Here is a 26,927-nt window from a genome sequence, read left to right as displayed (position 1 = left end):
AAAAAAAATCTAATGACAACCACACCAATGCAAAGTATGTAGAATTAGCTTTTCATCGATATCTTGTTGCAAAAATCCAATACCATATGTCCAAGTGATGCAAAAAGGGAAAAAAGAAGCTCCCTTTGGTCATAAAGACTACAGTTAGTGGCCAAAGGCCATACAAGAGTATTTTTGGTGTCACAACGATGTCAGTGGACAAAATATGCTCTTTACACTTAAATATACCCTTGTGCTTAAAAAGTCACTTCTTTCTTGAAATGCCTGAAATATGCTAGGTAATGCTAGAATATGACAAGGTCTAACGCAATATTCTATTTATTAATCTCAAGATTGGAATATGGCGAGTGTGGGAATATTCACTATGCTTTGATATAAAAGTTGTTGTTAGTGAGAGTTGTGGATGCTGCCAATAGGGGAATCAATCATTAAATCTGCTAGATGCTGGGATTTGTTGTATTCGTAGTTATTATGCCGCTGGCTTGAAATTGACAACCGGTGATTGATGTTGATGTGGTTATTTGTGTCACTAGCCAGCAAGTCATTAGTGCAGATGGGTAGCCTGAAATGCCACCGGTGAGGATTAATTCTATATCACTTGAAACTTTTTATAAAAAGGTGTTAGAAACCTTTAAAGAGGATCCAAAATCTTCTATCCACCAACAAATTTGACATATCATCAGAATTATGAAAGAGTACCAAGTTCAATGAAGCAACTGACCTCTTAGACAAAGAATTTTCCTTTGATGTTAATGCTTTAAGCATTGAGAAACATTTGGTTGAACTTAACGAAGAAGGCAAATTCAAAATAGGCATTCCGAAAAGAGGTTAGTTTGATCTCTTGTGAGTAAAATTGATGACTTTGTGCACTCCTTTAAAACATGAGCTGCTTACATGAAATTTATGAGCCTTCTTGATCCGAAAATGCTTAAAATCAATCATCATTAAATAAAAAAATGTTTGTCATCTCGTTTCTGAAAAATATCACTGTCACCAGAGACATCGAAAGAGTCACGGACTGAATTTGTGGCTGTATTTTATAAACATAGCTGTTCTATTATTCATTTAATCTTCTAACCTTTTTTGAAATGAAGTCTGTTGTCACACCCTGGAAAATCTAGGGGACAGTAAACTATCTATGTATGGCATTGATGATGCTTTGTTTTATGTGCTTGATCTCCGGTTCTAAGATCACTTAGAATATCTGAATATGTTATATTAACATCTTGATCAACATGATAGTAGCTCTGTTTCTCTTAATTTCTATTAACTGGCTTTCATCTTCTCTTTTGTTAGCTTTTCTCAAATTGGCTATATTGTGATCTTTTATTTGTTTATAAGTTTCATTGTTTGAGTTTGACGAGATTGTGGGGAATAACTCTATGTTTTGAAGGCTGCTTTGGCATGTGAAATGGGTGATGATGAAAAGGCAACTGACATATGCCATCGTTATTCTTTAACTGTACCTTCATCTCCAGGTATGAATTAAACATCTCTATAACATGCAACCATTTTTAGGCACTTAATAATCTACAGCTATCTGAGTCTAATGGTAGTTTTAAAGGCAAAAATATGATTTGAATTGATGCCTGCTTATGTTATGGGCATCATGGATGGTTTCGTATTTTTCAAGTTTAGAATTTTGTTTAGTTATCATTCACTATATGGTGTTAAAAAGGAGGAGAAGAATAAAAAAAATAAAAATGGGCTTTTGGCTTAAACATGAAATTATTTTCTGAAATGTTTAGCATTTCTTATTGTTGTTGTCGACTGAAAAATTTGTTTCCTTGAATGCTCATAAACTTATTCTATTATGTTATGTAATTCCTTTAGTAAACTGTTATTTTTAATATTAGTTTTCTTGGTTTAGATAAGAGAAAACTTGGGATTGAATATTTGACATGTTTTTCAGAAATTAGAACATTCACAAGTTTGTGTTTATATCTAGTCTCTGATAATTAAATTGCATCTGACATACAAGATTTATAGAAATGAATTTGTTCACTACCATTACCATGAGTAAAAAGCATCAAAGGAGAACAATGACTGGTCACTTATTCATAAAAATGTCTGATGATGATACTCTTAAGGCAAGAAGCAGGTGGAAAAAATATGTTACTCATTTATATTAATAGCAATAATTTCTGAGGGGCTCGCAATAATGTGATATGTTAGCATTGCAAAAATTCAACTAGGAATAATATGTGATATAAAAGCTCTCTTCAAAATATAAGGGGAGGCTTCCTAAGATCTAAATTACCCTACGCGCAAAGCTATGGACAAAACCTTTAATTATTCACACTACACAAACCTTTTTGTGTGGCTTTTCTATTTTCTCTAGTATTGTGTGCAAACACAAGGTTGAAAACAACTCTTATTACAAATGAAATTTTCTATATTTTTTAATGAACACAACTGATCTACATACACAAATCATATCCACCTTTTTATAGGCTAAGACAAAGATCAATAATTTGGCGAAAAAAATAGATGAAATGGAATAATAACATTAACATGAATGGTGAGATTTCAAGATCTTGACAACTAGAGCATGCGATACCACTACTTAGATGAACAAATGATATTGACACAAAGCTTGACATAATCATTTGACTTCAATTTAACTTGTAAATATCAAAATCGCAAACAAAATAATGCAAATAAATGGAATGATTTGTCACTAACAAAATGTTTAAGGACCATTCTGTCCTAAGTATAAAATAACAGATCACAAGTTAGCGGATGATAAAAAATTTAGAATGCAGGTTTTTTTTTCTGTGTTTACCTCATAATTCTAGTTATTGAGTACTCAGGAGTTGCAATTTTCTTTTCATGAGGAGGACCATACTGGACACTGTTCAATTAGCCAATTCGGTTCTTTTGTCTTGCGAGATAGGAATAAATAATTGCTGTATAAGTCCACACCTCTATCCTAATGGGATAGGTTCTCGTATGGACTTTGTGTCCATAAGGATATGTAACATGTGAGAGCTTTGATTAGAGACTTGTATACTCATTAGGACCAATATAGTTCCTGAAACACTTGCTAGATATATCATAGATCACCCAAGCATTGTACCAAACATCTCTACAAGTTGTACGGATATTTTAAGGTGGGTACCCTTCCTTGTATTTCAGGCATCTGACCAAGTACAAGTACCTTCCTGAGTATCAAATTATGTTTGAAAATTGTTGTATATATATTTATTTGTTAGCAAAATAAGGATTCACTCTCAACTTTATCAAAGACACCTGAGTAGTGGGGACATTCTTTGTCACCCAAGCTACGTAAATACACTTTATCCCTAGTATCAAGGTGTTTATGGATTCACACTTTGTTATCTATATGTAGTTCTAGTTGTACTATGCTTTTATGTATCTTGCACAACCCACAATATAGGGTTGTATTTACAATTCATAGATGTTAAAATCATTCATTTCGTAAAATGACACAAGATTAACACTTAATTTCTAGTTAATGTGTAAATGTAGTAGAATACTTTTGTTTAGTATATTAGCACTATTTTGGTTTATCTTAATATTGGAGAATTTGAAATGTATTAACATCACCTACAAAATCTTGCTGGACAATTATTTACCTTAAATGCTAAAATGTGATATTAGAAATAGTTGACTATTGTTGATTGAATGTTTAGTTTAATTGGCACTTTATCAAAAATAGTTAATGTGGCAGAAATTCTATTATTAGTCAAATTGCAAAGAATTATGGCTAAAGAGCCTTATAAAAATTATCCACAATATTACGACAGGATAATTAAATAATTATTTACGATATTTAAAGTAGATACTTATTAAATATTATAACTAAATGAAGCAATCACTAAATAATATTGGTATATATATTATGATAATAATTATTAAACAATATATATATGCATTAATGAATATAATAAAAACAAAAGAAAGCCTTTATATATGTCAATTGGCATAAAAGTATTGCCACAAAAAGTAATATATATTGGTGTTGTTGAAACTCAACTGTGTAAACTTTAACACAATTCTCTTACTGTTATATATATGTTTCATGGAAGAAAGCCAAGTGAAGGGAGCATTGCCATGTCCACGTTTGAGAGGTGTGTGGACGTAACTGGGAAACATCGTCGTTGTTGAGCAGGGTATAAATATTTACAGCCAGTTTGGGAAGCTCAGATCAAAGTGAATTTTAAGTTGATCCAAACCTTTTGTGAGAAGACATGATTACCAATTAGTTTTCCAACAGAGGAGGTGTAATAGCCCGGTTCAGTTATAGCCAAGAGGACATTTCGTCAAGCTCTTGGCAAGCAGTACTATCACCACCGAAAATCTTCTCCAAATGTTCTTGATTTGTGAATTTCCTCAACTTCAAGCTACCAGAGTCAAAATAATTTAAATGATAAAGCAATTTACTGAATAACTATTGCCAAACCAATTTAGATTGTAAGGGAAGATTTGCACATTGAATGCCAAATAAATTCAGTCTTCTAATCACACATTAATTCTGAAAACTATTGCAATGTATTTCTTGCTGGCAAATCCACTTGCTTACAAAATTATTAATGTTGGAAATTGATATTGATAGTTTCAGCCAAAGGATTCAGATAACATTTACTAGAGGAACCTGATTATTGCAAATCTAATCACAGACCACCTGAAAATCCAAATGCATCCCCTGTATATTCAATCATAGGTCTGGTTAAACCCAAATGCTGCCTGACAATGCTTAACTGCAGCCATGTATGTTGAATGCAGACCCTGTAGGGTTGATCACAGGTATGAATTTGAGCAAAATTCTGCTGCAACTGGTAATTGCAGCCTTCTTTGCACCACAAATTCCAAGCAATGATCTCAAATATAATTAGTAAATAACCCCACAGTAATGATCACAGATGTATTGCAATCCAAACTTCAACAATGATGCCTCCCCAGTAACAGAATAAACAGAATGGAAGAGCTTCAGCTGGATTGAATTTATTAATTCAATCCAAATACAATCCTTCAGCCAAATCAAACCTTTCAGCAGTAGTGAATAGAATTAATGATAATTCTAAATTAATCAGCTACAATGCTCTCTCCCGGCCACAGATAAATACAATAAGGAGATTCAACCAAATTCAGAATTAAATCACTATACCTTAGCAGTAATTCAAAACACTTCTCAGCTTGAAACCCTTATACTTCAGGGCATAAAATCACCTCAGAAAAAACTCTCAAGACAACAAAAGAAAATTAGACAATTGGATGCATATTTGTAATCCTTCAATGACACAAGTTTCCCAAATGCAACTCCACATAAGAGGCTGCATTAATTCATCATCATTTTATACTATTTAAACTAAGTCGCTGGTGTTGTCGGTAAAATGTATAGTGTAGCCGATAGGTAGAGTAGTATCCGAACGAGCGCGTGACACTTGAGTCACCTCTTCGGAAAAGTATATGAACACCTTTGAGATGGACTTTGGAATCATCGTTGTAATCATTGGATCATTGTAGTCATTGTATTCAGATGGTAATCAGCAAGTACATATATGAATAAAGTATTTGTTCTGCGTTGAATCGTGTTAGACGTGTTAAACTTTTTACCCTGTACGGTAATCATTCGGCACCATTGCTGGGGACCAAATCCGGGTCACCCACGTGACAGGCGGGAATACTCACCAATATACTACAAAATGGAGGAGTCAAAGCTAAGCCAAACTCAAAACTGTGTAGCCGTACCATAGAAGCCGTATAGTACGGAAGCTAGCAAAGGAGAAGGAATTATGAAAAGCTTGTACGGAAGTAGTAACTGCCTTAACGGTTTGAGATTGACTGACAAAACGACAAAAGCCTGACAGTTATGTAGTCAATTGGGAAGAGAGCTTGGAAGAGGAAACTAGATGAAGACACTGCCATGAACAAGAATGCGAAGACACTACCTTTTGGAATTCGTGTAGCAAGAGGGACCTATGCAGGGACTAGTGCAGGTGCCGTTAAGAAGAAAGCAAAGCAATCGAAGTAGCCGGGAGACATTCCTACAATACAGAGTATCACAATCTAAGGATTAAATGGTGCAGATTGCTGGAAGTGGTGGCAGGAGAATCTAGATAACCATTCGGTGAAGACTAGTATCAGGAAAGCTCAGGTGGAATGGGTAGTGCAAATGCCAGTATTTTGCATCAGAGACTACGAAGGGTTTTTGCACATTATGATGGAAACATATGATAGGGTCCCTCGAACCAGTGCATTTGAGTATCTTGATCACAAATTAGTAGTATCATTTAGACCTGCTGATTTTACGTGAGTATTTGGCGTACCTAGTCATGTTCAAGGTGGGAGAAAAATAGATAGCAAGCCAAAAAAGATGAGCCGTGAAGTGAAGTTGAAGTTGATACAGCTTGTGTACGGAGACCTGTCGCAGGTGGAACAGGAGGCTCTTTCAGACACATCCAAGGGCAGAGGGTTAAAGAAATCTAGTATTCAAGGGGGTCATTGGCGTTGTTTAATGGATATAGTGAAGAACCACCTCACAGGTTTGAGCTGCGCTTTGGATATTTCTTTTCCCCACATAGCCATGATGTAACGCCCCGCCAAGGGATCCAAAAGAAATAACCTAAAGTTTTACTAAGTTTGGTAGCATTTTTTTTTTAATATCAAATCGAAGGATTAGTCTGATGGATGAAAATAGTATACCCATTTTTCCTTTTTGGTTTAATTTCCTCTAAGAAGATTTTCCCAATTAAAAATTCAAGCCCTTCCCGGTAAATTTCTCAATCTAGAATCTACTGTAAGAAAAAATTATATTGAACAAATAGAACGTTCCATGTATAGAGAAATTTCCAAATATCCAGGATCCACAACATGATATATTCTACGCGAGAATTATCCAGACAATCATCTAACAAAAACAAAGAAGACAGGAAAGAAAAGAACGTATTTAAATTATGCAAATTTTCACAAGCGTCTACCTGGACACTGATGCTAATTCGCTACGCCCCATAAATCTGTAGAGAACAATTTCCCTTTCAGAACTTTCTCCTTCTCTAAAAATTTCTTCCTTCCCAAAATTCGCAATCCATTGGAAATGAACTCCGAAATTGTGATAAGGAGTTCTCTCTCTAAAATCAGGGCACTAATTGTGCGTTCACCCCAGAGAACTCTTTGCTCACAACCTTTTAATTCTTTATTAACTTTTATTTGTCTTTCTTTTATATTTTCCATGCACATACAATAATCAATTAAATTACTTTATTTAATTTTTTTTTTCTTGACTTCTTTTTAAATTAATTAATTTAATTTAGTCTCATGCACGTATTATGCAATCATGAAACTTTTAATAAATTAATTTCTTTTTCTACTTCTAATTTTATTTTTTGAACATTGATATTTTTTGATAACTATTTATTAATTTCAATCTTAATATTATTTAGCGTTTATTTAAAATGCACTCTAAATATATTATTATTAAATTAACTAAACATTATCACATTCCAAATTTGAACTTATAAATTTATCCTCAAATTTAATTCTTTTTATATAATTAATTTCTCAATTAATTAAATAAAATATTAAAATATCATATAAATTTTCCATTAAATTAAATCATTAATTAAATCTTTTAATCAGACTTAATTAACAGCAAGTTCACCAAAAAATCCCAAAGTAAAATATGAAAACCTATCATAGAAAAATTCATACAAAATCAAACTAAGGGGTTAAAATTACGAATTAACGTCATCCGACGCATTCGGAAGGTACACGACTCAGATACTTGTCCTAATTGTCAATTAGGACAAATGGCTCAAAGGTTTAGGATTTGGACTTAAGAATTTATCTCCCCTCTCTTACCATTGAGATAATACGATAGGGTACGCTCATCCTGGCAATTCAGGGAAGTCGATACCCGGTATCTGCAACCTGCATAAAATCCACGCATGTACATACACAATATATACTAAGCTAAACAGGCAATGGTAGGAAGTGGTGCATCGTGTAGATCCCAACTAGTAGGTGACTACGACTCCCTTCCTTAACCACATCATAAATGCCATACGTAAAGAAAACAAACACGCACAACATACATATGCAGTATGGGGTAAGTATCCATAAGAAAACACATACGATAATCCATCTAACTAAACATCATCAATAATTTAACAACATTGTAATAATCATCATGCACACATGAAGTATAGAGTATCAAGTAATCTCATCATATATCTAATAATCTCAAGATAATGCTACTAATCATCAAACATAAAACTGGTGTAAAAGAGTTTGGCAATAATAGCATAAATGTAAACTAGGAAAATCTAGACCAGGGGCAGGCACTACATCCACCTCCGCTAGGATTAGGCTTACTCCTGGAAGCCTATAAACAAAAAGGGATATAAATCCTGTAATCTAGATGCATCCTCCCATGTAGCTGAAGAGTCGTCAGTAGGGTCCCAATGGACCCTTACCTGCTCTATGGTTCGACCCTTGAGGGTCAACTCTTGCTGCTCCAGAATGCGAACCGGCTCCAAAGCCAGCTTCCTATCCTGTACCTGCAATGCATTCCAATCAAGAATATGTACAACATCAGAGATATACTACCTAAGTACTGAAACATGGAAAACATCATCAATGCGAGCTAGGCTGTGCGGTAAAGCAAGACGATAGGCAACTGGACCAATCCTCTCAAGAATCTCGAATGGTTCCACAAAACGAGGTGCTAGCTTCGAGCCCTTTCCATAATGGATTGGACTCTTCCGTGGACACACTCTCAAGAAAACCTTCTCTCCCATAGCAAACTGCTTATCTGTCCTATGTGCATCAGCATACATTTTTGGCCTATCCTGTGCCGTAGTCAAGTGCTCTTGGATATGCACTACCTATTGCTCAATATCACGAAGCATCTCAGGACCCAACAGGATGCGATCCTCAAGACTATCCCAACTCAAAGGTGTACGACAAGGACGTCCATATAAGGCCTGGAAAGGTGCCATGCCAATAGAACTGTGATACTCCTCGTTGTAAGCGAACTCTACTAGGTAGAGATAGTCCTTCCAATGAGTTTGCGTATCCATCACATACATCCTCAACATATCCTCCAGAATCTGATTCACTCTCTATTTGTCCATCTGTCTCTGGGTGATATGCCGAACTGAAATTCAAGTGCACTCCAAGATCATGCTACAGTGATGTCCAAAATGCGGAAGTGAAAACAGGATCCCTATCCGAAATGATCTTTCGGGGAATAGCATGTAGTCTCACAATGTCGCGCATAAAGACATTAGCTACAGAAGCTGCAGTGTAGGAAGACCTGATTGGCGAATAATGTGCCACCTTAGTCAACCGATCAACGGTGACCATGATAGCATCATGACGACGAGCAGTCATGGGTAATCCTACTATGAAGTCCATAGAAATGATGTCCCACTTCCAAGAAGGAATGAGATTCGGCTGCAAAAGGCTTGTCAGATGCTGGTGTTTTGCTTTGACTCTCTGACACTCTAAGGCATCTAGCCACAAAATCAGCAATGTCGCGCTTCATCCCAGACCAATAGAATAAATGTTGCAAGTCTGTATGCATCTTCTTGACACCTGGATGTGCCGAGGAAGGTGCATGATGGCCTCTTGAGACATTTAGGATCTATGTGTTGCTATTGGATGAGCCTTGTTTTCTTCATGCTATATGTGTGTTGACCAGTTATAGGATGTCTACCAGAGGCTCAGGGGTTTTGTGAGTGTGGTATCTTGTTGACTCGATCTCGATCATTATTGCTCAACCATGTATGTGATGGTATGCTTATGATGAGTATGTTTTTATTGTTGGTTACTATGTTTCAGTTTCTTTCTGGGATAGCGGGATATATGCTATGAGATACCTGATTTAACCATTTTGAGTCATTGATCAATATTGTTGGGATATTTTCCGGTTGCTCGTTGAGAACCAATAGACACTATGATTTATCTTTATCACTTTCTAGTTGCTCGTCGAGAACCGATGGTTATTGTGACTTATCTTGGTTGCTTTCCAGTTGCTCGTAGAGAACTGATGTGATATGATGATTATCTTTATGATGCTACCCAGTCACTTGTATAGGATTGAGGTGATTTTACTATGATTCTATGATTTGTGATTTCATGAGCTTAGGGTAGGTTATCTATATGCAGTGTTCGGAAGTGGCTTGCAATGGGGGTTGGGGACCCTAAGTGGTCCTGGGGGTAACACATTGTAAGTTGTTTAATAAGTGATAACTTTACACTTAATACTAACTTAAATGAACCTAATAAGAGATAAATGTATGTTCTCACCTATGCCTTGAGTGCTAGTATAGACTAGGATGAGAGTAGAGAGAATGCTTGGTTATGAACTTGCATTCCGTAGTATGCCTTGTCAATACGAGAGGATACTAGTGGCCGCAGGGATCACTAGGGACCCGAGAGTCCTAAGGGACTGCTTGGGTAACTCCGAACATGATTTGTGTGATGATACTTTCTCGCTTACATAGTAGATACCTATGTGTCTTGTGTGCCTCTAGGTCTAGATGTCGATTTATGTTGGAACCTCTGAGTTAGTATGCTTTTAGGATTCTTGGACTTAGAGAGTATTTGTGTTATGTGATTTGGTATCCTATTCGGGACTTGAGACTATCTCCTCAGTGCGGTGGGAGTGGGCCATTTAGGTTCCACGCGGTTGGGTGGTAGTGCTTTTTCACTCTTACCATTGAGATCCGTCTGTGGTCACCGTGGCTGGAGCATTCTTTTTTGGCGTTTACCTTCATTTTGTTCATGATCATTATGATGAATGGTTATATTTTATGATGGATGTTGTATCATTTTATTATGGCTATATCTTTTGATGTATGGATGTATTATGTATGGTGGATGGTTTCATTTATTTTATTGTTCGTATCATAGATCCGAAGAGGATTATGTATTTCTATTTTTATATATGTATGTTCTTTTAAGCCTTTCATACCTTGTGACATGTACAGTGGATGAATGAGCATTCCGAATTAATTTGCCAAGAGGCATTCGGAACAAATGTATATTAAATGGACATTGGACTTTTCATTATTCTTTCATATGGATGTGGTATTTGATGGACTTAGTTTTAGATTAGATTTAAATGTGATTCAACGTCATGGGATCCTTAAGGAATGTAACCTGTTATGTATGCTTTTAGTTGAATGTATGTTATTGCTTCCGCTACTATGTGTTTGATGTGAATGGTTTATCTTTCATGTTTCAAAAAAAAAAAATGCTACCAAACTTAGTAAAACTTTAGGTTATTTCTTTTGGATCCCGTGGTGGGGCGTTACACATGATGAACGGGATTTTGCACGACAGAGTTTATGACTGGGCAGCATTATTGGTCGAATGAATGTTGGAGTTCCTCATTTTGCAACATAAAACGTTCTATATGCCACATTATGCTATTGGTTTGTTCTTGGAGGCAACGACGCGGATGATCTTGAATGATGCACTTGAGGCAAAATCGAGACCACTCACGCTTGGCGAGCCACCTATTATGCAGTGGAGGCATTTGGATACTCTTGGCACCAAAACTATAGGATAGAAGCGACCAAGGCCGGATGGTGGAAACACAGATAGTGGCTGAGAGGAGACATCTTCAGAGGAAAGTGGGTCTGAGGGGGAAGAAAAAGAGGATGAGGAGGTAGAAGTGATCACGACTACACCCTTGAGATTTCCATGACTTGTACTTTCGACCACGACACACTTGGTTCCTGTAAGCATACATGGTATTCCAGGGTTTGGACAACTCCGGCAGCCAGTGGTGATGACACCAGTTTCAGCTACGATGCAGCCCACTGTAGAGACATGAGTTGTAGCGGAGTCACATCCGACACCCACGGAGATGGCAGCTCCGGAGGTACCGATGGAGCCAGCTTGTGAGACTCTAACAGATACAAGAGATGAGATTTTGGTACGTGATACAGAGATAAACACAGAGATAGGGGTAATGGAGGTAGTGATAGGCGAGGAGTTGGGGGCATCAATTGTTAGACTGGATGTAGTAGGTTCTAATGTGGTGGTCACAGTAGATACGGCCTTGTTGGCATCACCGGAGTGAGACAGAGAGAGTCGATCCCAGAGGCTGAGTGCTTTCCTGAGTACAAAGTTCCATCGAACCCCCACACCTCGAGTGACATACCTTCCAACACCCACACTGGAAGTAGTTCCGGAGAACCCACTAGAGGAGGTTGGGCAGGCACAGAGGGAGGAAGTACTGCATAGTGCTATTGAGCGTATGGCGGAGGCTGTGGAGAGGGCTATGGGTGCACAGCAGGAACACCCAGTAGCGCAAGAGACAGTGATGACAGAGGCAGTTTTTCTTGATGATGTCGCAACTCTAGCATCTCATTCTCGCCAAGTGTCAGCTGCAGCTAAGACTTAGGCGTTTGAGTCAGTGGTGAAAGAGCTGGAGGGAGTCATAGCCTTCATGAGGTTGGGATGTCCAGCTGCATTTAAAGTCTGTTTTGAAGAGAGGGGATGGCTAGAAGTGGAGACCATGGAGATGCGGCAGGATTGGTCCACGACGAGAGACCCTGAGATGGAGAGCCGGGTAGAGTCTCTGATTCATGAGATAGAAAAGTTATACAGGAAGGCGTACTACACTCTTCGAAGGAGTCAGGTGGATTTGGAAGCCGTTGAGAGAGCTTGGGAGGAGTTAGCTGCCAGGTTAGCTTCAGAGAGGGTAGCGTGGGAATCTGAGAGGGCAGCCTGGCAATCCGAGAGGACAGCCTTGTTAGCAGAAAAAGAACAGTTGGCAATAGAAAAGGAAAAGATGGTAGCAGAGAAGGAGAAGGAGTTGGGAGAACTAGGAGAGATGATGTAGTCAGCCCTGGAGCTTCAGATGGAAGCAGAAGTAGAGCTGAAAATTAGAACGAACAGGTCTACAAGTTATGGATGGAGCTGAACGAGCTGAGGACACAGACGCATCCCTCTGACTAGTTCTTATGCATTGATGTATTTTTGAAATTTTGTTGTATTGTCGTGCGGAGATGACTTTTTTTTTGGGGGGGGGATGATGTTGTCGGTAAAATGTATAGTGTAGCCGACGGGTAGAGTAGTATCCGAATGGGCGCGTGACGCTTGAGTCACCCCTTCGGAAAGGTATATGAACACGTTTGAGATGGACTTTGGAATCATAGTTGTAATCATTGGATCATTGTAGTCATTGTATTTAGATGGTAATCAACAAGTGCATATATGAATAAAGTATTTGTTCTGCATTGAATCGTGTTATACATGTGTTAAACTTTTTACCCTGTACGGTAATTAGCTAGTCTAGATTTGGGTACTAATTCGGGTTTGAATTTCGTTGAATTTTTTTTGGGTTGGATTCGGATTCATTTTGGGTTCGTCCATACAAGAATATTGTTTTGAAAAATATATATGTGGGTTTGTGTTTGTACATAGATGTAGCAGCAAATAAGTTCATATGCCCCTATGCTAATATTAAAGTAACATAGCAAAATGCACCACCATATTAATGTTTCATTTCAAAAACAATAATGTCAACATTAATTATCAGCCATCATTTATCAAATATCATCAAGTAAATCATCATCATTCTTCTATTGCAAATTAGAAGCACAAAAAGTAATGCTATAGGCCTTATTTAAGGCCAAGGTTGTGATTTTTGCCCCATTGTAAGCTTCACACATTAATTATCATACTGGATGATTCAAAGAAAGCAGCTTTGAATTAGATTGGATGAAGCCAAGAAAGCAGGCTTTGGGTCCAGAATTATCCACGGTAAAGATCTCTTTAGATCTTTTTCATACCATAGTTTTCTATACATGTTAGGCTATATGCATGAATTATGGTATTACTTACATTCCATAATAGATGTGTGGCACTTCTATACATCTTGATTCCTCTTCTCAGGTATCATTGAATGCAAATTAAATATGATTAGTAATTTGAGTCTAATTTGGCAAAAAACTTTTTGAAAAAGTAAACAAAAGGGTGTATTTTGACCAAATTCTCTCAAAATTCTATTCGAGTTCCTCTGCTGGAAACCAAAGCCACTTAAAAGTTGCTTGAATTCTCCCAGGGTTGCTTTTAGAGAATTCCCACTGAAATTCGGTCTCTATAGAAAACTTTTGAAATAATCTGACAAGGATTGGACTTTTGAGAGAATTGAACCAAGAATTCCTAGGTCTAAGGGAGAATCTGGTAACTTAGCATTTAAATATAATAGAGTAACATTAATTAATTAATAAATAGGAGCTTAGGCAATTAGTAGCCCAATCCAATGCAGGCAATGACCGATTGCCAACGCCACTATCTACACTGCCAAATATGAAAATTGTACAAATTAGATTTACTAAAAATTGTAAGTCGACAATTGAGACTCTCAAATCACCCCAGCTCACGATGGTCACTATAATGAACTGACTCAATCATTTCCCGAAGCTTGCCAAATATGGGGACATTACAGAATAAGTAGGGCATGAAATCATTGGGTGCAAACAGAATTTCAGAAGTACTCAGATATTACAGGGGTAGTGGCTGGGAGAATAGTGCATCATAGGGTTAATAGGTATTGTCTTCTCCTTCTTCATTCATGACTACTTCAATAAGGCTAGGTGCATAATATCATAAACTTTTGTTGCTTTGATTTTTGTTAAATGAAATTCCAGTAAAAATGATTTAAGTATAACCTACCCCCATCTGATACCATGTTAGAAACTAGGATCTTAGAATACTAATCATTTTAAAAAAAACATAAAATAGATGATACGAGAATCACACATGTATAAATGCACACATTACACAAGATATACATTGGGAAAACCCTTTCGATCAAGAAACTCCATAAAGCATCATTTTATTATACACTTACAAAATATGTTCTATCATAAATAGATCGGCCTTGGCTATGCATAGTATATAAATCACTATAAAGCTTCAAATTTATATCCTCTCAAATGAGATAGAGCCTCCTTAAATATAGGAGGAAGGGTGACTTCACTATCCACACCTTTTTGATGACCCCCATTCATAAATAACTAATAATTTAATAGTTACTAAATTATAATCATTTCAAAACGGATATGCTTATAAAGCATACAATATTATAGGGTTTTATAACCTTATTTTAGAACATTACATAGAAATGTTAGGTTGTGATCCCTAATAACAATACGACCTAATGATTATAGTCTACAAGCTTTATTTTGCAGTCTAGTATATGTCTGCTGCCAAAAGGAAGTGAAAATCTGAGAGTTACAGAGTAGTAGGAAAAGATCTTCACTTTATTTTTGCACTGTGAAGACCATTTTCTCCAGATTTCTAGCTACATACATTATATTTTCTTTGTGGATGAAATTACTTTCATCCACATAAGGCATTGCCTTTATAGTCAGTGGTAATGCTAACATATGTGTGGTGATACTGCCTCATAATGTGATGCTGTGGTGGTTTTGGATTGTGATATATATTATGTCATTTTCGTATGTTTTAACTTTTTTATGCTTCATTCTTGATTCGACAATGCACAATCTACTCCTCACTCATTTTGTTCATGTAGATGCTTTTCTAGTGCATTGTACCAAGTGTAGATAATAAGGTATATATGAATTTATGATTCAGTTGTAAATGAAGAGCATCTATGAACTAATTATATTAGTATAAGCCTTATGTGTATTTTAAACAAGATAAATTCCTCTTTCAACTTAGATACATTTTTTGATGCTACTGGTTATTGATTTGGTATCGTGTTTGTGGAAAATTCTGAACTGTAACCCTGGACCTTTTAAATGCTCCATGTTTTATGTCTAGTTGAACATCTCAGTATGTTGATTTTGATAACATTCTCTGTATATGTTGTGTTCACTGATTTTATTGGTTGCAGTAAAGGCTATGGAGAGCCATTATCTTCAATTATCCGACTTTATTTCAGAAGAAAATATTATATGGGTTGACACAGTTGACGGATTGATAAATGCTGCAAAGTATTTTACTGGGGTTGAGGTAGTCGGGATAGATTGCGAGTGGAGACCAAACTATATGAAAGGGACAGGGCCAAATAAGGTAAATCTATATGCTATGCTTTTTAGATTATTCCGTTCTTTTCTAATTATAGGGAGGCAATTGGTACTCTTTTATGTCAACCAGTCTGATTTATTCTGGAATATTCATATGGCATTTTTTTAGCTTATTGTAAATATAAAAATGATTTTAATTCTATAGAAGTGTTGGATTTAGGACACTAGAGAAAATTAAATCCACGTGGAACATGCAGTAAGTTATATATTCCAGGTAATGGAAGTCAGCGAAACACAGGAGAAATGATTGTGGATGTAAGTTAGGACCATGTATGGTTAATGAATTTATTAAATATGAAAGGATATACAATGGAGAAAATAGACCAATTCAACACTCACCACACAAGATATTTCAGTGTATTGGATACCTTTAACATTAGATTCTTTGTACTAATGGCCTACCTTTGTGCTCGAATTGTGTAGTATTACGGCAGGAGATGGCTTATACATAAGGTTAGACCAGGTAATTGCAAATTGATGGCATTTGGTTGGCTCATATATACTATCCATACAAGCTTGACCTAACCTCCTCAGCTCACAATAATCCAGTGTCACATTGCATCCTCGAAGATATGTGATATCATGTTGCATGGCTGAGTATGATAATACGCTCTCAATTTTATGATATGTGTGCATATGCCCAAATCTTCTAGATACTTGATTAAATATTAGGATATCATCGTGGATCGATAAAATATTATAACAAAAATGCTTCTTTTAATTATATCATTAATAAGTACAGGGAATTGCTGACTAGGTTGACTGTTCCATATGTAACCCCAATAATTTGCATTAAATAAATATGTATATCCATGGCACCAGAAAATTAAAACAAATATTTTTAGTATGGGAAATGCTGTATTGTTGGAAACCCTGAATATGATATGAAGCAGGAATGGAAACAGCTGTGCATAAAAAATAAAAAAAAATATAATATATGAAAACTATTACATCGCATCCTTGAAGATATGTGATATCATGTTGCATGGCCGACTATGATAATATGCTCTCAATACTGTGGTATGTGTGCATGTGCCCAATCCTTCTAGATGCTTGATTGCATATTAGGACATCGTTGTGGATCGATAAAATTTTAATACAAAAATGCTTCTTTTATTGATATCATTAATTAGTACAGGGAATTGCTGACTGTTCCATATGAACCCTAAAAATTCACAATAAATAGATATGCTGAGTTGCCGGTTCGGATTCTGGTTTGTATACGAGTTTGACATTTGCCGGAATTATTTTTGAGCTGGGTTCGGTTCGTTTTGTGTTTGTTCGTACAAGTTTTTTTTTTAAAATAAATAAATTATATATATGTAAACATATGCTGCAGCAAATAAATTTATACACCACTATGCTAATATTATAGCAATTTAGCAACATACACCACCATATATATTCACGATTTAGTTCGAACAGCATTACAAAACATCAAAATACACCACTATATCAATGTTTCAATTCAAAAACAGTAATGCCAACATTACTAATCACTAATCACTGTAATCAGTAATCACTATAAGTCATGTGATCAAAATTCATCAAAGAATTCCTCATCATTAGGAAGTTGTAGATTAGAAGCACAATTAGTACGACTAGCATCAGTAGTCTCAGCTGTAGCCTTAGGATCAGCTTCAACATCATTATGTATCTCATCATTATGTTCACCAATACCATCATCAATTGCTAGTGCATGAAAGTGGGCTTGCAACTCTGGTTCAACATCCCATTGTTTTGCCTCCCCTTTTTTCTAGGTGTTCTCTTTGTGAGTTGTGAGCCTCAAGTTGTAATGCACAAAGACCAAGTTATCTGCCTTCTTGGAGTTTATTCAGTTTCATTTTATTGAGTGGATAAAGGAGTATGTGCGCCAATTTATCTTAGATGATGATGAACTAGCAACCTATCAAGATTTACAGATTTGAAATTATAGAGTGAAGAGTTTTGAATATTTATGAACAAGAAATTACATATTAGAATCTTAAGATTAAAGAACTTACCTGTGATAAAATTTTGATGGCAACGGGCTGCAAGAGTTGGTACTTTTGTTCATGGAAGTACCACCGTATAGGAGCATCAGCATTGTTCTTGTCTTCAAAAGCATCAATACCACAATCATCGGTGTTCACAAAACTCATAAATTCAGACCCCATTGCTGATCGTAGTTTCTTTGGAAAGAGTCTGCAGAGGGCTGCCTTGCACCCTTTAGTAAGTTCAGGATCTTTGTATGGAGCAACTCTAATGCTGTTCCCCTTGAGGACATCTTGGCTATAGAACCTGGGGGTCAATGCAAAGGCAAGCAGATGCAAAGGGGTAGTCATTTTATGTAATGTCCCTTGCTTCCCTGGTTACCTTCCGAACTTCCTAGCTATTGTACCTACAAATGTATCAGTATCCCAATAGATTTTATATATATTTAAATCTACAATTACAACAAGACAAATTTAAGCTAGGGGACCTAATACTACTAATTGTCATCTAATTCCTTCTTGAGGAGAGAGTCGGTGGTCAGGGACTTAGTTAGGCTTCCTGGGGCCCTAATCAAATAGAACAATTCTTCACTAAGAACCTTCTTCCTAGTACGTTTCTTCTCTTCAAGTCCTTGTGGTAGTCGGTTTTAGATCTATCCATCCTTCCTAGAAGGGATCTTCCTCTTTCTAGGTCTCTCGGATTTTCCTCCTAGATATATCCAGTCCTCCATACACATATGTCTTAATCTACTGTATATACTGACCTTTAGAAATTTGTATCTTTGCCTTAGGTATTATAACTCTCGCTGGGAATGTTCCTATTTTCTTCTTCTTATTTAATGATCCCTTTAAGATTCTGTGTAATTTGTGCTTAATTTATGTCTTATTTGTGGGATGTATTTGGACTTGTGTTAGAAATAGATAATACTGAGAGGGGGGTTGAATTAGTATTTTCAATCTTTTTATCCACAACTGAATTTTGTTAATTACTTTTCCACATGCATGAGAAAGAATACCAATAGTGCTAAACAAAATAAGCAACCATACAAGAAGAGAACTCATAACACCATGTTTGTTAACTAGGGAAACCCTGGCCAAAGGAAAACCCTGATGGGGATGGTACCCACAAGATGATTCACTTTATAAGGTATCCGGTTAAGGATATTGACCTTGTTAGGAGTCTATGAAGAATGCATAGTGTCTTGAGTCCCTGTTAGGAGACTAGGCCTTGTCAGAAGACTCAACCCTGTTAGGAGTTGCTTCAACCCTGTTAGGAGTTGGTAGATCATATACAAATGTGTGCAAGAAGAGCCCACTGCCCTAACATGCAACTATTCAATAAGTTCTTCAAGCAATAAGTATACATAAAATACTGAAACACTTGTTGTACTTTGCAAATCTTCTGATTGTTAATTCTTCATACAAAGAGTGACTGTGCATACATCAATCTGCATCATATCTCGCGTGACCTTGCTTTGCATCATAAATCATATCATCGCATTCACTTGTCACTTGTATTTCACTACATTCGCATTACTTCACAATTGCTGGTTGCACATGTATTTCGCAATATCACATCACATCACATTTTATTGTAACTTCGCAAATGACATTCTTTACTTATACCAAACATATTGGTAAATTCTTCCTTGGTCGGCTCACATAATATTCTTAAGAGTCGACTCACCAATAAATAATGATTAGAACAATTATTCAAGTTTTCTAACATTTTCTATTGACATGCTCTGTTATGTGCTGTAACATTACTGCATCACTATTTCCTTCATAACTTGAACTCGGTTGGTCGTACAGAGATGCACACTGGTATACATCATTAGTATGATGTCATGCATCTCTGGTTAACTGCTCAAGAGAATATTCTAAGGGAATATTCCGATATCAACAAATTTGTCATGCTGCTGTAACACTGTCTAATACGAAGACAATTTTCCTTCACAAATAAATATGACTAATCTGCAAAACAAATATGTTGCCATAAATGACAACCGTATAACTTACCTTATCTGATTGATTGGTCATATTGCCAACAACTTGTTCTTCTAATAATTTTAAACATGAATGAGACAGCTTGCTGGTGGTGCTGTTTTACTCCTGCAGTTATTCTCGAGTTCTGGAGGATGGCTGGGTGTGTAGAGACGTCTTGGTGGTATTGGCTGATGATCCTTCTTGTATTATACCCATCTTATGTTCTAGGCTACCCGTGTAAGATGCACGTTTCTCTATGCTTGCCCTTGTGTATCCTTCTTCAGTTTTGGCCAGCTGTGTAAGACTTCTTGTGTCGGGATTCACTTCCTTGGCTACGTGACCTCTCGTATGATTGCTCCTCCGTTGATCTTAATTCGATTCCAATATTCTTCTCTCCGTTTAGTTCCTCTTTCCTTGGATTTATGCTTGTTTGTGCTCATTCGTGGAGGGTCACGACCATTGTCTATGGCTGTGTCTTGGTTACGAATTGTCTTTTTTTTTGGCTTTAATAACAATCAATTACTATTGTTACTATTAATATATATTCTTTATTGCTTTTACTGACAATTATTATTTATTAATAATAGTTTATTGTTATTTAATTAAAACAATATTAATTTATATTCTTTATTGCTTTTATTGACTATTATTATTTTAATAATAGTTTATTATTATTTATTTTATTATTATTATTTTGATTTAAAATAAAGAGTTAATAGAGTAAATATTTTGATTTAGAATAAAGAGATTTTATTTGATTAATAAGTAAATGATGATTTATATGTATTGAATCTTCAATGCAATTGTTTAGCTATGATTTTTAGGGGTTATCACAGTCCCTCCCGCTTGATTTTGCTTGTCCTCAAGCAGTTTGATAGTTTCTTCGTTCTCCCATGTGGCATCCTCCTTGGGTAAATTCCTCCATTGGACTAAGTACTTTGTGATAGTTCGATATCTCAACTCCCTTCTTCGAGTTTCTAGAATAACCTCGGGTTCCAAAAGAAGCTGGCCTTCGTCATTCAATGGGGGTAATTCTGTACAAAGTTTTATTTGTTTTCCCAATACTTTCTTAAGGCGTGAGACATGGAAAATATTGTGTATTCTACTACTTTTAGACAACTGTAGTTCATATGCTATCTCCAATCTTCCTTGTTATTTGATATGGTCCATAAAACCCTAGTTTAAGTTTTTTTGCTCCATTCCTTTTGATCGATGTTTGTTTATATGGCTGTAATCTTAGGAATAGTAGATCTCACATAAAAAATGTCCTTTCGCTGCATTTCTTGTTGGCATAAATCTTGTGTTGGTCCTGGGCTTGCTGTAAGTTTTCGTTAAGTGTTTTTAGAATGTCTATACTTTGCTGAATAAAATCTTGTGCACTTGGTACTTGACTTTCTTGAGAAATCATATTTGCAAATGTAGGTACATCGTAACCGTATAAAGCTTTAAAAGGAGACATTCCAATCTACATGTGATGCGTTGTATTATAGCAAAATTCCCCTAAATGTAGCCATTTGATCCATGCCTTTGATTGCCCGATTACATAGTTCTTCAAGTATCCTTCCAACCACTTATTTATTATCTCGGTTTAACCATCTGTTTGCGGGTGATAACTCGTACTAGGTTTTAAACTCGTTCTTGATAACTTGAATAATTCTTGCCAAAACTGATTGATAAATTTGCTATCTTTGTCACTAATTATGTTTTGGGGGAGGCTGTGGAGTCTAAAAATTTCTCTAAAAAATAGTTCAGCTACTTGGTGTGCTGATGATTCGGTGGTAACTAGAAAGAAATGCGCATATTTGGTCAGCCTATCCACCACCACATAGAAACTATTCTTCCCTTGTACTTTGGACAGTCCAGTTATGAAATCCATCAAAATGCTTACCCATTTCCCATTTGGAATGGATAATGGTTGTAGGAATCCTGCTGAATGTGTTTTTTCAGCCTTATTTCGTTGACATGTCATGCATTATTGTACATGCCTTCGGATGTCTTTCTTCAATCCTTTCCATGAATTTTTTTCCCTTATCTGTTTATATGTCTTGAAATATCCTTGATGGCCAGACAAGGGGTTATTGTGGTACTCTTTTAGGATGGTTTCTTTAACCTTTGATTGTGGAGTTAGAAATACTCTCCCTTTGTAGAGTATCATCTCATCTCGGATTTTGAAATCTTCATTTGGAATTTTTCTTCTAATATTTCGCTGGCTTCAAAGTCCTTTGCATACTCAACAGTGATAGCTACCTTCCAATTTCTTGAAATACTAGTCATCGCTTGGAGTTGGGGACGTCTAGATAACGCATTTGCAACTCCGTTGTTAATTCCATTTACATACTCTATGTCGAAATCATATGCTTGAATCTTGCTTACCCATTTTTATTGTCGGTCATTAAGGTCTTTTTGGTTCAGGAAGAATCATAGGCTATTACGGTCAGTCTTCATAATGAACTTCCCACGAACTAAATATTGTTGAAATTTGGCTAAGACATGCATTATAGCCAACATTTCTTTATCATACACAGAAAATTCTTTTCTAATTTTGTGAGTTTGTGACTTTCAAAGGCTATAGGATGTTTCTTTTGCATGAGAACTGCTCCAATCCCTTCTCCTGATGCATCGCATTGAACTTCAAAAGGCAGCAAAAAATCCGGTATGGCTAAGACATGACATGAACTCATTGTTTCTTGTAATTGTTTGAATGCTTGTTGTGCCTTCTCGTTCCATGTAAAAGCACCTTTCTTGGTTAGGTCTGTGAGGGGGGAAGCTAGTTTAGAGAAGCCTCTTACAAACCTTCTGTAATAACTGCATAATCTAGCAAATCCTCAGAGTTGAGTTAGTCTCTTTGGTTTCGGCCACTCATTAATAGCTTTGATCTTCTCTTCATCTACACTTACTCCCTCGACATTAATCTTATGCCCTAAGTAAAGGATCTCATTTAGACCAAACTCGCATTTCGAGAATTTGGCATATTGTGACTCTGTTTCTAAAATATTTAGGATTGCCTTAACATGTTGCAAGTGTTCATCCCATGTTTTACTATAAATGAGAATGTCGTCAAAGAATATGAGGTGGAATCTTCTTAATTGTTGTCTGAAGATATGGTTCATACGTGATTGGAAGGTAGTAGGAGCATTTGTAAGACCAAAGGGAAGTACTAGGAATTCAAAATGCCCATAATGGCATCTAAAAGCTGTTTTTGGAATGTCTTCCTTCCTCATCCTAATTTGGTGATATCTAGATCTTAGATCAATTTTTTAGAAATATTTAGGACCATGTAATTCATCCATTAGTTCATCTATCCTGGGGATTGTATATCTATTCTTGATAATTTTCTTGTTTAAGGCTCGGTAATTGGTTCACATCCTCATTGTTCCATCTTTTTTCTTGACGAGTACTACTAAGGACGCAAATGGGCTGCTGCTAGGTTGGATGTGTCCCATTTCTAGTAATTCCTTAATAGTTTCAATCTCTTCTTTGTATTTATGGGGTTCCTTGTATGGAGAGGTTATGACTGGTTTGGCACCCACTTCTAATTCTATGGAGTGCTGAAAACCCCTTTTTGGTGGCAGCTCTGGTGGGATATCTTCAAAGATTTTTTGTGTCTTTCTAGGATGGGGCATATTTCCGCATGAGTCATAGTTTCATCGGAGGGTGATTTATCCATAATCATACACGCGGCTATCCATTCTCCTTGACCATGTCTCAGTATACGTTTGATTCTATTGCAAGAGACTATTTTGGGAGATCCGTCTTGCAAACCTTTTAATGTTATGTCCCTTCCATCATGTTTGAAAGTTACTTCCAACTTGGGGCTGTCTATAATAAAATGTCCCAAGGAATCAATCCATGGCATCCCAAGGATGATATCGTTTTGTAATCTGACCTCAAAAAAAATGCCTTTATAGTGTAGTTATTTAAAGTGATTTCTCATTGGGGCGTGATCTCCATACATTGATCAATAGTACCATTGCCCATCATTACCTTAAAGCCTTTGAATTTTTGAGTTTTCAACCTTCTCTTGGTTACTAGGTCCTAGCTAATAAAGTTGTGCGATGCTCTCGAGTCTATTATTGTAATTACCTTCTGACCCTTTATTGTTCCTTTGACACGAAAGGGTCTCTTTCCACTTTCTTGTGTAACCACTGCTAGAGTCCCATATTCTTTTTCACTCATGTTAATTCTTTTGTTTGGTGCTTCAACTTCATCCGTTTCTTCCACTATGTAATTGTCCCTTTTTACATTTGGTGGTCTCGGCCCCAAGGTTCCTTGCATTTGAAGCATAAACCCTTTTTTGATAATTCATCCTTGTTTCTAATTGTAACATACACCTTTACCGGGTCTTAATTAACAACTAACATACTCAAAGAAATACAGTCATTACTTCATTTTCATAGGAAGATATTTAAATGTTTCATTCATATGAAAGAGATTGATGGTTAAAATTAGTTAAATAAAATTTCTTAACTAAGAACTTAAAACACCATGAATGAATTTACTATAGAAATTAAAGTCCACATACCATGGCATTTGAACCAAGAAATCATTGTAGGGATGCTTCTGCAACCACCTAGTTTAGTCCACAAATACCACTATAACAAGATCAAATAACAACTACCATCCAATACTGCTATATCACAATCAAATGATGATTACCATTAAAAACTACTATGTCAGTTAGGGCATCACATACCACTGTATCAATTAGGGCATCGATTACCATTGTATCATTTAGGGCTCCAGATACTCAATTAGGGCTTCAGATACCACTATTTCGTTTAGGACTCCAGATACCACTGAATCAGTTAGGGCTTCAGATACCACTGTATCATTTAGGGCTCCAGATACCACTGAATCAATTAGGGCTTCAGATACCACTATGTCATTCCCTTCCATCTGATTTCTTAATTGTGGCAATAACTTAAGAATTAGAGGATATGCTCATATTCAATATTCATATAAATGAAAGACTGAAATAACAATCCATTAGATAAATCTCTCGCAACTAAGTGTAAAATAACTGCAACGATAATATAACTCAATTAACCTTACCTTCTTCTTGCATATATTTTATAAAAGTAAATATACTTGTTTTCGACAAACAATTGAATGTATAGCTTATCTTTGTCTGACGCACGTCAAACATCTTGTGGAGAGGGGAAACATTGTCAGGGGCTTAACCACCCAACCTCGGACCATATTTATCCCCACACAATCTCTAACGAGTAAGGCCCTCCCTACCCAAAATAGACAAGGAACATGTTGTCACCCATTGAGCATTCTAGTACCTAATCACACCACCCAACTTGACAACAGGAGAATACAATATACATGACCATGCATGAGCTATTAAAGTTTCCTTTTAAAAATAAATAAACATTGTTAAATCAAATCTTATTTCTGTTTTCTTGATATTGCAGATCTCTTTCTCTCACCTCTTCACCCTTTTCTTTGGCTATACAGCTAGGTGAGTCCCAAGTGTTTGAATTCTTAGAACAACCGGTTCTTTCTGTTGATTCTCAATTGTTTCATAATTTACATATATTCTAACTTATCACAATTTGTGATTTGAGAGATTATATTCTTTAAAGATTTCAAAATTTGATTGTTTAATTCTAATATCTAGTGACATAATGATTTATGGATCCATACTTTGGTTACTTGGTTATCACTTGCTATGATCAAGGCTAAATTAAAGAAGTTCAATCTGTAAATTCAAACAAGATATCAAATAAGATATCATCATGATAAATGCCGAAACTCGTTGCAATCTGTCTATGCATAGATTCGCTGCCTAGTATGCTTATCACAACTGTAAACGGAAGGATTATGTTCTTGAGACTATTTGGAAAATATCATTGGATAGTATATTTCATTATAGATTTAATTGCATTTGGAAAACCGTTTCCATAAGGGTTGTATCTAATTTATTATAAAAGTTTAAGATAGAGGATTGTTAACAAAGGACACTGAGTATGCAGTAAAACTCATATTTGTATCTTGAAATAAATCTAGAAAAGAGAAAGTCTTAGGAGCCTAACTGGCTGTTATGAGAAACAATAAAATAATACTGAAATGACATTACATAACCTGATGTATGTACTGAATATGTTTGGAGTCCTGGAATCCGAGTTGAAAGTCTACTCTCCTCTAGACATCACAGATGTATCAATGCAAAATACTTATTGGCCGAGTACATTCGGCAGAGCTACTGCTCATGTTTAGATTGGAAGAAAAGAGACTTCTGCACACAGGATTATGTGAAATCAGGTGCTGAAGGTGATAGAACAAATAAGGAAAACAGAGTAATATTGAAAGGTAGTCGGGTGATTACTAATTTTTTTTTATATCCACCGCAAGGCAATCAGGCATATATAAAAAAGGTGTCCGTCTTCATTCACGGCTTAATTTTCAAAAGAATCGTGCCTTCTTGGCTTCTGCCGGTTATAAGACAATTCGAATTGCCAAATATTAAATTGATTAAAAAAAGAGAGGGAAAGAAAAATAAAATAAAAGGTTGGAAGGAAGAGTTGGAAAGATTATAATTCGAAAATTATTATAATTTAAATTTATAGACGTACATGTAAATATATTGGTGAAGTAGCATTATTCTATTATAATAAAATAATACGATGGTGTCACTTCATTTTTATATCTATGTGTATGTACATAGATATGTATTCTAATAATAAGATGAAAGATCAATCAAACCTTTAAGGAACGTATTATAATTCAATTAAATTATTTTATGTTTTAAATTGTTTATTTAATAGCTCATGCGGTTCCATCGATTGTATCCTGATGATCAAGTTGCTAGGTCTTCGACCCATTTGCCCAGTGATGGTGAATGCTATATATCTTAGTGCACCATCTAAAAACCTAAGTATCCCCGAGTATTAGAATGTTACAATGTCACACATGGGTC

General features: G+C 35.9%; 1 protein-coding gene across 1 annotated transcript in view; it reads left to right on the top strand.

Annotated features, from left to right (window-relative positions):
• LOC149571902 (uncharacterized) overlaps positions 1-26,927 on the top strand; it is a 212,587-nt gene that overhangs the window by 58,627 nt on the left and 127,033 nt on the right. Inside the window, exons 5-6 of the mRNA XM_089813309.1 lie at positions 1,394-1,478; positions 15,851-16,029. Of these exons, the coding sequence (XP_089669435.1) occupies positions 1,394-1,478; positions 15,851-16,029 (264 nt within the window). The remainder of the gene's footprint in view (positions 1-1,393; positions 1,479-15,850; positions 16,030-26,927) is intronic.

This window comes from Cupressus sempervirens, chromosome 2, assembly GCF_028749045.1.
Source record: "Cupressus sempervirens isolate cs-2001-9-10 chromosome 2, ASM2874904v1, whole genome shotgun sequence".
NCBI lineage: Eukaryota > Viridiplantae > Streptophyta > Pinopsida > Cupressales > Cupressaceae > Cupressus > Cupressus sempervirens.
This window is presented reverse-complemented; position numbering and strand designations above follow the sequence as displayed.